The sequence below is a fragment of the Perna viridis genome, chromosome 3 (genome assembly GCF_037379345.1).
Source record: "Perna viridis isolate PV_CMFRI_1.1 ecotype Kerala chromosome 3, ASM3737934v1, whole genome shotgun sequence".
NCBI classification, from domain to species: domain Eukaryota; kingdom Metazoa; phylum Mollusca; class Bivalvia; order Mytilida; family Mytilidae; genus Perna; species Perna viridis.
The window spans coordinates 56836818-56850505 of NC_142447.1; the positions used below are offsets into that span (position 1 = coordinate 56836818).

At 33.8% G+C, this 13688-nt stretch overlaps 1 protein-coding gene across 6 annotated transcripts in view; it reads left to right on the plus strand.

Annotated features, from left to right (window-relative positions):
* LOC148623027 (uncharacterized) overlaps positions 1-13688 on the plus strand; it is a 35646-nt gene that overhangs the window by 12780 nt on the left and 9178 nt on the right. For 4 of the 6 annotated variants that reach the window (XM_088573493.1, XM_088573491.1, XM_088573492.1 and 1 more), the window contains 3 exons: positions 10906-11009; positions 12955-13053; positions 13291-13389. In XM_088573493.1, the coding sequence (XP_088429619.1) occupies positions 10906-11009; positions 12955-13053; positions 13291-13389 (302 nt within the window). Of the gene's footprint in view, positions 1-5099; positions 5461-6620; positions 6761-10905; positions 11010-12954; positions 13054-13290; positions 13390-13688 lie in introns of those variants that run through there. The other 2 variants (XM_088573494.1, XM_088573495.1) reach the window with 2 other exon arrangements.

Here is a 13688-nt window from a genome sequence, read left to right on the forward strand (position 1 = left end):
TGTCAACTTTCCTTTCATCTGTGGCAACATCCCTTCGGCTCCTGCGTATGGAGTGTTCATATCACAATTCATACGTTATGCCAGAGCTTGCCGAAACTACGCAGACTTTTTGTATCGCGCTAGAAGTCTAACAAATAGGCTTCTGGAACAGGGTTATGTTGCTACAAGATTGAAGTCATCACTACAGAAGTTTTATGGTCGTTATTATGAACTCGTGGATCGTTATGGTGTATCCATCAGCACCATGAAAACTGATTTATTCAACGGGTCATAGTTTTCCTTCCCTCCTTTGTCTACCCCGGTCTTGACTTTTCATGAGCAACTCGGCGGGTGTTTCTTGAAAAGCAGAGGACGCTTACCCTACCGGTGCACCTGGTCCATGCTCCCATTTTTTAGTGGAGTCCGAGTTGCTCATTTACTTTTGTTACTTTGTATGTATGATTTTAGTTACTTTATGTTCTTTGTTGTGTATGTCTGTTTTCCATGTCTGGTCTTTGTCCCTGGATTACATTCTTTTGATTACCGCTATAACCTTGGTTCCCTTGATTACTCTTTCAAGACGAGATAATTTTTTTTATTAAACGAGCTGATCGCCAGCTGATATGTTAATATGTGTGCACCTATAAGCATTTTGGGGTAAATTTCGTAACCAAGAGATTTTCGTGTCTCAGGACTTCAGCCAACTTCCTATTGTATGTTGTATAAATGAGTTTTCAGAAAAGTTTCCCTGGATGTCATGTTACGTTTTTAATGTGTCTGAAACCTATTCCAGACAAAGCATCACAAACTTTGGGCAATTTAAATCAGTCATTATTTACGTTCTACAATTTATTTATGTCCTTTTAATATATATAAATTCTACATTTCTTTGGATTAATGTTATTGTTTCTAACATTATTGAGTATACCTGGACTGTTCTATTTCCTGTTCTACTAATTTAATAGCATGGCAATTTAGCGAGTCAATTAATATAACTATATTGACAACATTAGTAATGTATTCTCTGAACATTCATATCATAATGTTACACTACGTATACTGTAATATGTGCGATCAATAGAGTAGACACACTTGAGGATGAAAGCAAATTCTGGTTACGAAGCATGTGGTTCTTGCGTCTTGGATTTAAGTGGAATTTTAGATGTATTTCCTTTGTAATTTTAATGAAGTATCATTTTAACTACAGTAAACTGTTTTGCTCGTAAGGAAAACAGTCTTTCATATATTAAGTTTGACGATTAATCCGATTATATTGATACATTGCTTCTGATAAAACTAACTTGTAACATGAATTGAGATTTTTCATTTCTTCTTTTTTCACAAATAAATATGAGAGGAAGACCAAATGTGCTCTAACTAGAAATCTTGTATGATATTGCATGAAAGGTCACGTGTTCCCATGGAAAACAGCCATGCAATCTTCAACCTCATTAGCATATATATTGCACATGTACAACTCCGCTTCTGACGAAAATGACTTCGCGCGGAACGAGAGCACAAGCTATCCGTGCCTGTATACATCTATCTCTCACTGATCAATTATCGATTAATGAGTATGGTCAATTCATGTCACAAATTATTTATAGCACCGCCTTCTTCGTTATCCTTATAGATTCACACCCTGCGGGCTCAAAGTCAATTTGAATAACTGGTAAGACCGTGCTATAAATATAACTTATTCGGATTATTTTTTCTTACCATGTTACGGATATATCAAATTATGAATGTTTCACAATGAATTCATATTCCATGGAGGGTAATTCAAAAACATGTGTAAGCCACTGAGCCCTATCTATAAAATAATTGTCGCCATTTCTAATAAAGCATATGAGCTCCATTCGCTTGAGCAGTTGGAATTATACAACATGTAAATGGATATTGACAATGCGAGGAATTAGTCACGTTTGTCAGTGAAGTTAGTTAAAAAGTTTCTTTTTTGTTTTTGTCAATTTCATGATTAAGGCAGAGACAAAAGGCAGGCCTTAGTTTGTCTGTAATGTCTTTTACCTCAAGCTCTAGTGCTGCGGACAGGTATCAAAACGTGCTTTAGTTTTCGAGTTTAATGGGCCTAGAGGGTACACGGCTGTATCATATGTCAATGGAAAGATAAATTAATGCAGTTTTTGAATATCGTACTTATCAAGGTGAAAAACAGTAAAGTTTTCTGCTATTTTGCATTAATTAGAGGAGGGCTCAAAGATCAATCGACCCCAATACACTTTGATAAGTAATATAAAAGGAATCGTTCATTATAGGTATTGGGAAATAAATAACATGTAAAGATCACATGAATACAATTTCAAAAATGTAAAAAAGAACTTTTTTCCGACAAAAGTTGACTATTAAATCACAGAACAAAGTTGCCCCTAAAAATTGTTACATTTTAGTGCATTTTTAATGATTAAAAGATAATAAGACACCGTAGAATATTACAATGTATATATCAATATTCTTAACTGAATAACAAATAAAATAAACACAACGTTCTCGATTCGATATGCAACATAGGATTTGTGAAATTAGTTTGAAGTTGCAAGTTTTCACATATTTCAACTGCCTATCATACTAAAATTGTAAAATACGAAATCAATTCCCGGACAACCTGTTCTGTTTCCGAACTGTTGGTACAAAAGAATAGCATGAATATCATCCAAAGTAATTTATTTTTTGACATGATCAAGATTTTAAGTGCTTTTTATGCAGATAGATAAAAATTTGACATATTTTTTCTGTTATTCAAGATCGAGCGCTCAACAATGTTCGTTTTCAGGAAATTGGAATGAAGAATAGGATATGCATATAATCAAGACAAAGCACCAAAAATACCAAAATAGTCATGAGAATAAAATATATAAATTTAAAGAATTAACTAACAAGCCAGTCTTGATTTTAAAAAAATGGGGGTTTGGACGAGGTTCATTGCTAGAATATTAATTTTAACGCCTTTTCTCTGTTTTTCCTTAAGCGCCCGTCGATCTGTTCTTATATAAATGATGTCATTCCAGTTTAAACAAAGGAGGGAAACTCTGCCATTGCTTAAAAGTCATCTAGTATGTGACGGTAAAAAAGAGAACGTTACAAAGATTTTTTGTGAATGGATTATTTCAAATAAAATCGGCATTTAATATTATATCATGCAGACCGATGAAAAGTTCCCAAATTGAGTGGCTTATTTCCGATTCCTATATTTTACAGCATCTTCGTTAGGCAAGGTTTACAATCCTGCCCCTCCCATTGCGTGAAGGGAGGGGGCAAGACCGTAACCTTAGTGTAGCGAAGATGCTTTTTCAGTTGTGATCCCATATTCAGTTTGATTCTTATTGGTATTTAGAATATAACAAATCAGAATTAGAGTGAACCATAAAGTGGCTCACTTATTCATTCTTTGCGTGAAGCAGACAACCATGATTAGCTGTCCGAAAATTAAAACTATGACATTGTAATTGTTCAAAACAACTTTTCTACCTTGTCAAAATATGACAATAGAAGTAACGCACAATTCAATGCACAAATAACATACTACAACTGCTCTGTACATGTATGCTTACGCCGCAAAAAAAGGTTTATAACAACTTACAGACAGTAAATATAGCAAACGATAGATTGTATCCCCTGTTTTTAAACGTCTTAATCAGAGCCCCTCTCTTTTTTAATATTCTTGATCCGCCCCTGGCCTGGACAATGATGTTTCTTTTGAACTAATATTCTATAACAACTATGATACCATTGTGTCCTATTCATACAGCTACTAAAACTGGAGTCTTTTTGAGAGGTAAAAAAAATCTTAGAAGTTTTTATTGCGTCTGAACTTCTTACTTATTTTTGCGTTAGAAATAATATTTTTACAAGGAATCTTGTTTGTCTAGTTTAGTATAATCCGTTCAGAGCAGCGGCGGATCCAGAGAGGGTGCATAGGATAGGCTTTCCCTTTTTTGTTTGAAAATTTGTCATTTTCATGTGTAAAATTGGCAAAAATAGTAAATGATATCCTAGTACACGCCCCCTTTTCTGAGGAATCCCGGCAGGCACCCTCCTTTTTACAGTGTGAACACCATGCTTCCATGCAAAGTTCAAAGTTCACAGTTTATGTATTGTCAAATTTATTACGAAATCCAGACTTATCATGAACCGGTGAAGTGCACAATTATATTGTAAATAAGAAGTTAGTAACATAGTAATGATTTAATCAGTTGTATATTTTGTTCTTGGATTCACAATAGTTTTCTCAAAGAAAGATTTCTCATGATCTATGGTAACATGCATATACATGAGTTTTCTGCCTATTGTAAAAAGCAGCGTTGAATTTTCATCGTAGATTCTCTGCAATTTCTTAAAGACTTTTCAAAAACATCCACCACTTCTGAAAATTGTCTCTGCTTGTTCAGCAAGTAACACAAAAGTATCATAGACCATTAATTACAGATGTAAAGATGTCATTAGGAAGCATAGAACAGGAGTTGGACATTCATTTGGCTTACCCAACAAGAAAACACTCTTTGATAGACACAGATCAAGTTAAGGTATACAATACTAAGATGGTTAAATCAAATCTTCGTATTTCGTGGAAACTTCAAACAGAGGTAATTGCAATTTCATATCATTGTCTATGATTTCTTCCTTCAAAAGCATAGGAGCTATATATGTTCTACTTAGTTCCAAGTTCCTTCATGAAAATATATCGACTCTTACAGATGAAGACGATATTGGTCTGAGAATACAACAACACACTTTTTATTTACTTTAGAATTCTCTCTGCAATTACAAGAATTGCATCTTTTGACATAGTTGCTTGAACATTAAGACAAAAAAGAACCAAAACAGCAAAACAAGATAAAACAAAACAAATAAAAAACGAGAAAAGGATGTAAATATTTTGAGTTCATATTCTTTCTCGTCGATAGCATCACATTGTGTTTAACTTCTAGTATCAAACATACCGTCAATAAGTTTTATGTATTGCATATTGATATATCAAGCTGTTACTTTATCTATGAATACAAGATGGTGTCAATTACTATGTTGTTTAACTTATTGCCAAAAATCAATGTTTACATATTTAACATTATAAAATCTATTTAAATTAAATTTCGAGAAGGGTTTCTTCCTTATCCTTTTTAGTAGTATTGCTGATATTATCAGTCGTGATTTCAGCATCTGATATTTGACATTTCATTTGGAAAATATAGACCTAGAATTAATATAAAAAAAATGTAATATGTTATCGGAGACTAAACATCTGTGTAATTATTTTTGAAACATAAATTCCGTTTTAACACATCTTCTGTTGAAAAACATTATAAGGATCATTACTTGTGACTATGACATGTAACAAATATATATAATGGAGATTGTACTACTTCAATATAATCAGTAACAAATTAGTTATTAGTGATTAGTGATAATTAGGTGTTATCTCCATTTGGAACAATATGTGGTCCCAGTTTCTGTCGAATGACCATAGTAAGTATAATCGGTGAACATTCTTATCTTTTCTCTACAGAATACAGTGAATACGTAGAGCATTTTTACGATCGAATAGAAACTGTTTAATCCGATTTTCTTATCATATCAAATTATTTGTAGTACTTTAATAACATCGATCATTTGAAATTATTAGTTTATCTTGAGATCGTGCACTTTAAACAAATAAATTTATGCAATGCATATTCTAACCGGATTAATATTTAATGGCAAGATGATACTTAACTTCGTATACACGTTATAGTGAAATGCAATTTATTTTACCCAACAGTATTTTGAGAAAGCTATGTCAATTTATTGTTTTTTTTTTCAAATCCATTCTGTGCGTATACTTGTCCGAACGACTGAATGAAACTAAACTACGCAAAAGGGTATCCTTTCAAGTAATATTCGAAACTCTCAATATGGCCGCCATTTCAAAGTGACTGTCAAACAACCAGATCATTATGAAATAAAAAGACCAGCGAAGCAGCTTGATGCTACCGCAGTGGCGGGACCCTGAGCAACAAAGCAACCTTTGCCTTCTCACATTCCTTATTTTGGACGGCAAATGTTTCTGACACAGCGTTTATTTGAGTAATTATAGAAATTGAAAATTAAATTCAAGATTCGTCAATTCATCCAAGATCTCTGAAAGTATTTACTATTTTGTATTACGGTTATACACGGTTGCATTTTTGCGTTTCACCATATCCGTTCCTTTTTCTAATACAGTTTATTTTTAATGATAGATCGGATGCATGTTCCTGACCTTTCTCAAACAAACAGCGTGTGATCGCTATAATTGGCAGTCATTGAACACATTTCCTACATAACAATACACTATCAAACATAAACAACTACATTATAAAATAAAGTATTGATTTCTATAGCTTTAAGTAAATTGTCGTCTTACCAGGCTAATTACTACTGGAAACCTGATTCCTCTATTAGTACAATGAAATCATAAAGAACCAACATTGTGACGATAGTCATAAAATACTGTCATTTCATTTCCTCCAACCTGAACTACAGAGTTCTGAATAATCATGCCTCGCCGGAATAAAATCCTGTATATGTATACAAGACGTGTGAAAAACGCACTTGTCATTAGAATTAACGGCTTCCAGGCGAAGTGCTTCAAATCATTCAATCACATACGCTTATGTATACCACTGGGATAAACTTCACCACTGTTTCAATAAATTTCCATACAATATTTCACCACGGAGTAATCCACAGGAATAAGACAATTTATTTGGATATAAAATGTGGTCGCATGCCTCAAATAGGGAAATCAGTAAGTTCAATTTTATTCTCACTTTCTGTATGATGCTTATGTTTTCAGACAAGACTACTATCAAATTCATTTAGATTCCCTCTATATAAGTGATTACACCGGTATTTTTTTTAAACTGATATAGTGCATCTTTGATTTGATTATTGCTTAAGCAAAAAGGAAAGAACATCCGTGTATTGCAAATAATTCATTCCTGAAATCTGGCGAAACCACTGTAAAAGAACCATAAATATCAGATGTCCACGAGAAAATCAGGGATAAAAGTGACCAAGTAAATCCAGAAATGAATTGTAAGAAAGATAAACGTAAAGGCGTAATTCGGACTTACTGATGAGATAAGCGTCTCCAGCTTTACTATAAACACCCGCGAGCTGTTCGTGTTCTGTCCGATGAAATAAGGTGAAAGAATGTAATAAAGAATCAATTTAATTGTTCTTTGGTTTAAACAGTCAAATATCGGTTCATAGTCCCATGATGACAGTCATGTAACTATGCCGTATTTGAAAGCTTGGACTCAGTTAGACAAGCTATCAGGGAGCAGAGAAATAAGCCCTGCTATCTTTCTACAGTTTTACAAAACAAAAACAAAAAATACACTAGCAATACAGGCCTTTTGTGTGGTTAGATCATAACCACACTGAAGAAATATTTAGTTATCTAGGTTTGATCGGGCACGTTTGTTTTCACCAATGACTTCAAAAGATCACAGACATAAAACGAACAAACCCCATTAATTATTTTAATAAATCATCACTGAGGCACTGTCTCCTTGTGGTATGGTTTTAATCACAAGTATAGTTGGTCTGCATTTTCTCGTTTACGAAATAAGGTTGACGTTGTTTCAATCAATAAACCAAAAACCTATATATCAAGTCACAAAAGGAAACAAATGTAAACTGATTTTTTTTCATTGATTTCAGAATATTTATTACTGTCAAAGTTGGAAACATTAAAGAACGGTTTGCGTATTTTGTATTACACAATTAATAGAATCGCTGCAATGATTCAAACATAAAGTATGCTTATGTTGCTTTACCCTGCTTTAAAGATTGTGTGTGTATACTGAGAATGATGCATGTTTAGCGTTAATGCATATAAATTGTTGTCTCTATGTTATTTGAATACATCTTCAGCATTATTGATTAGGTTGATCATATAGTGAAAGCACAACAAACTAGTTAAGTCATTACAAAATAAAACGTATAACCCCATGTATTTATTCATTCATCATTTAAGTTCAGTGGTCATCGTACAACCACTTTAGATATAGTTCTATACGTAAACAAGGCTTTCTACAATTAACAATGTTTGATTGAGTTTTCGGTAATCGGATTATATGGCTACCGACTATTGATCTTGTTCCAGCTACGTATAGAAAGCCGGTGTTTTAATTGTCAGAGATGCAAAAGCAGTGATAATGCTTAAAACATTAAAAAAAACTTAACAGATCAGATTACAACATAAATAACATTTCTCCTCGTAATAGCTTATTGTAGAGTAGTTTTACGCAAATAAAGCTACATATATATACCTGAAAAAGAACACTAATTTGTCGACTCCGTTATAATTCGTAGTATTCTTTTGTTTTCTGTGTCATTACTTTCATCATACCACTAGACTTAATGAGAACTTATAAGTCTAATCTAACTACCTTTTTTAAAGTCCTTTTCGTTTATTTGTACATTTGTTAAATATAGACACCTTTCCTGGTTGATGGTTTTACTTCAACTTTTTATTCTTTTACGACTATTATTATAATAGAAATGTGTCGTTCAGTGAAGTTCTTTGTTCCGCTTTCAATATTGTTGGTGATCTGTAATACCTCCAGCAAGGTGTGTACAGAGGGGGTGAATCATGTATGGCATTATCCAAACACATCTTTTATCAAGTGCATTCTTGTTTAATATCCCTCAAAACATTCTCCTTTGCATTCCATTACCATTACTTTACGCATAAGTGATAAAAATAATTTACCCTAATCATATTTGTTTTTTCGTTCCATTTGTATGGCGTTTCTTGGAAAACACTGGATGCTTATATACTACTTGTATATCTTGTCCATTCAAAGTCCAAGTTGCTTGCTCCATGTTTTTCCTTTTATTTTGCCCCGTACTTCTTTAAATACCATGTCGTTCAAGTCCTGGAGTTTTTCCGTCACTTTGAACAACACTTAAGGACAGACTGTAATATAGAAATAAATAGAACCATTCATAAGTAACGTAACTCTGTTATATCCAAACGGACGTGTTCAAAATGAAAATCGATTTAGGTCTTCAATTGATTAATGTCATACCCGGGACGTCATATTTCAACAGTATCTAACAGCTGCGGCAACCAGTGTAACGGTCTCGCTCATACCGGACGGGAACGAGGATACCTGTGCAGATATATGCGCGTGCGGTTGATATGCGTGCGCAAAATAATCACTGAATATTGTCTATACACAATTGAATACCGCAATAGTATCTGATCTTAAGATAAGAACAATTTTGCTTATTTTTATTTGTTTGTAAAAGTTATATATATATATATATATATATATATATATATATGTCTCAGAATGTGACTTCGTGTAGGCGGTGTTGCCATAGATGTCACAGCGGTACAAGTTCGAAACCCGCGGAGGGAACGACCAAAAATTTGCATCGCAAATTGGACATTTCTAACATCGTTTGGAATTTGTCAGACCTTTCTATACGTTTACATATCTTCCCTGTATCAATTTGATCCGATGGAGCAGTGTAGCGAATAGAGTCGTCACATTCTGAGACGTTTGTATAATATTGATTTGTTGTAACATGCATCATTAATTTGATCCTCTATCCTACATAATAACATCTAAATGAACTGTCCCGTACTACCATACATCGTGTACTAAGTTACAGCCCTAGATTAATCCAACGAGGAGGAATGATCCGACCAGGGAATGCTATATTTTTATATAGCCTAGCTGGCCGAGTGGTCTAGGGCGCTGAACTTTGAGCAGGTGGTGTTGCCATAGATGTCACACCGGTACGAGTTCGAGTCCCGCGGAGGGAACGACCAAAAATTTGAATCGTTGGGAATTTTTCAGACCTTTATATATATATATATATAAACGTCTAAAATTGTGACGACTCTATTTGCTACACTGCTCCATCGGATCAAATTGATACAGGGAAGATAGAAACATCGGTAAACCCCTAGTTTGTTTTCAGATTCAAAACGATGTTAAACGGTACCAAAATAGTAAAAAAAACTCCAGCCGCAGAGAGTTACTGTTCAAGTTGCCACCGCAAATACATTACATAGTAGACGAAAAAACTTAATTTTAAAATTCAAACAAAAATGAAACCCATCATCCACGTCTTGCCTCCCCATAACTATCCTGCTATTTGAGTGGTTTTGATTACATTATTTATTGTTCATTGAACTTCCTCAAAATAATTAGTATTAAATACCTAAAAATCTTTTAGGTATCCTTACCATAGTTTTTTGTTTGCAATTCGGTCACCAGGCTATGGTGCTGTGGTTGTTCACACTATCTTTGAATTTCACCATACAAATATTTAGGCTTCATCTCTTCTGGAACAGGGTTATGTTGCTACAAGATTTAAGTCATCACTACAGAAGTTTTATGGTCGTCATCATGAACTCGTGGATCGTTAGAGTGTATCCATCTGCACCATGAAAACTGATTTGTTCAACGTGTCATAGTTTTTCTTTTCTTTTACTTGACTTTTTATAAGCAACTCGGCGGTTGTTTTTAGAAAAACCAGAGGACGCTTACCCTACCGGTGTACCTGGTCCACGCTCCCCATTTTTAGTGCAGTTCGGGTTGCTCAGTTGCCTTTGTTACTTTGTATGTATTATTTTAATTGCTTATTGTTCTTTGTCTGTTTTCCATGTCTGGTGTATGTCCCTGGATCACAATCATTTGATTACCGCTAGAATCTTGGTTCCCTTGATTACTCTTTTTTAATGTGTGTCAATGAACTTCATACTAAAATTCCAGTAGGAATTGTGGGTTTGACGGAAACATGTTTCGTTATGTACGTTTACTGTTTCTTGGTGTCAAACTATTAAGCGTTAAGCGGAAGTTGCATAGCAGCTGATGTGTACTATTAGTAATGATGGCATTTAACAAAATGTACTTATATTTTCAGTGACAAAAAGCGAAATAAACTTTCACAGCGCTGCTAAAGATAATGATCTGGAATCGGTCAAGAAATTGCTGAGAGAACGTGTTGACATCAATTGCAAAAACAACGTATGTATAGAAGCTTTGATAAATTATATATACAATTCCTTGAGGAATGCATTGCTTCAATCCTAAGTTGAGTAAGATATACATCTTTCAATTCATATTTATTTCATACAAAAGCCCCGGACTTGTCTATTTAAGTGTTTCTAATTTCTGAATCAGTTTGCGCCACCATTCTTTAAATAAAGTTTGAAACTGATCCGAGTTTGTCTTTGTAGATATGAAAAGTGTTATGGAACATTAAAGTATACATACTATTAATTTTCTTGAGGATAACTGTTTATGGTAATTTGTCCAAACATATAATCAAAGTCAGCCTTTAAACTATATCTCTGTCCGTGTAATACAAACGTTCATCATTGTCCTGATTTTGGTACATTACAATATGTTTTTATATCGTATAACAAAAACCATCAAAAAAACTTTCTTTTAAACCGATATCGGTAATATAAACTTGTCATGGCACTGACCATTGTATTAGTCATAGGGGGATCTTTTAGAAAGAATAATGAATACTCCAAATTTTGAATATTTTTTACTCTTCTATTGAAAAAAAAAAGATTCTAAATAGCCCCCATCACTGAACAAGGCAGAATTTCAAATAAAAATATTGAATTCGGATGCTACTGAAATATAAATAAAAATTCTTGTGCTGGCGCAAAAAGAAAATCCTTATCCGACATCAGATCCCAGCCCCCAACCCCCCTTAGGATAAAAATTGTTGGTGCCCAAGTGAGTAGTTCTTGACAAATTTACAGCTTTACTATATTACAAAAATAAATCGTAGATTTGTCTTGCTTCTCTTCAAAATGGGACATATGTGTTAATGTTAAGTTTTTACGAAAGATATGAACCCTGGCTGGTAGATTGGACCCAAACGAACACATCATACAAAGATATGCCCCTGACTGGTATAGTTGACTAATGGTGCACCTAGTCCATGCTCTAGTTTTTAGGGTAGTCCGGGTTGCTCATTTACTTTTGTTTCTTTGTACGTGTTATTTTTGTTCATTTCATGTTCTTTGTTGTATGTGTCTGTTTTCCCTGTCTTGTCTTTTCCCTTGAAATATATCCTTATGATTTCCTCTCGGAGCTTAATTGGTTCTCTTAAATACTATCTCAAGAAAATACAGATGGCAAAGATATTCCCCTCAATGGTATAGACTCATTAGTGGACCTCATGCAAATACTCCATACAAAGATATGCCCCTGACAGATATAGTGGACCTCAAGCAATTACAGTATGCAAAAAAAATAACTTACAAGTTTTCCCTTCTTTTAATTCCAATCTGTTATATAAGTGCATTGTTTTGGAAAATTGTCACTGCCAACTACAGCTAACTCGACCGATCAAAATGTGTTAGATCTTGATCTGTTTAACCCACTTCCAGCCTTTGATAAAATATTTTAGACATTCAGCAGACTCTATACTATTAAAGTACATTGCCTTAGGGATGATAGAAAATAATATCATTGAAAATAATTCATGACACGACTGTGTTTCACATCCACAAACTGTAAATGAGGTAACAGCAGATTTTTATACCAATATCAATACAAAAGTATATTTTTAAGAATTTGATATGAGACAGGAGCAAACGCAGTGAGAAATAATCTGGTTTGTTTACAATAGTACACTAATGTGATAAATTAGTTTACACTGGAAATATTCATTAATGTTAAATTATAGATACAGTGTTGCATATACCCCATGACAGTTCAAAATCAGCATCCCCAGAAAATAAGCACACACGAATCTATTAAATACAACATAAACAATTCAATTATCGATATTTGTATCACCTTTCGGAAAATTATTATAAAATCTTGATGAACGTCGTCTAAGCAACTGTTGGAGGAAAAAAAACACAAATGAAAAAAATATTGATCTTTACTAATTCTACTGTACTATTATACTGCTTCACCGGACTTCTCATTTTATTTATTTCAGTTAGACAGAACTCCATTACATTGGGCTGCAGCCAATGGCAATCTAGATATTATAGAGAAACTAGTAGAAACTGGAGCTGATGTTGAGGCTAAAGACAAAGTACGTAAACACGTTAAACAGCACGATGTCTTTGATAAAGAAAAAAGACCTTAACCAAAGAAAGTATACATCACATTTATAAATCACTCTGAACTTCTTTATACAAGATACCTGAGTAAATTGTCATCAATTTTTGTAGACTACCATAAAATGTTATTTGCAATTTGATTATTTCGACTATTGTCTGCGAGTTTAACAAACGCATGTTAATCTTTTATCTGGTTTATGCTATTGTAGTACGGGATGCGACCAGTTTTATGGGCAGCGTGGTTTGGTCATTTAGAAGCAATGAAGATATTAATCAACAGTGGTGCTACCCCTAGATGCACAAACAAGGTACCGGTTTATTTCGTCATGATCTGTAAAACACTAGTTTAAAGGGAAAATTAAAATGAAAAATGATTCAAATAAAATAAATGCAAATGATTTTTTTAAAAATAAATCCTCATCGGAAATACATTCAGCACCGGTCAATAATGTATCCGTTTGCGCCATGAATACTGATATGTACAACATGTCATAGTTTTCCTTTCCTGGACTTGAATGGTTTTTTTTTCCAGAAAAGCAAAAAAACGCATACCCTACCGATGCACAGGTCCATGCTCCCAGTTTTTAGTGGAGTCCTCGTTGCTCAA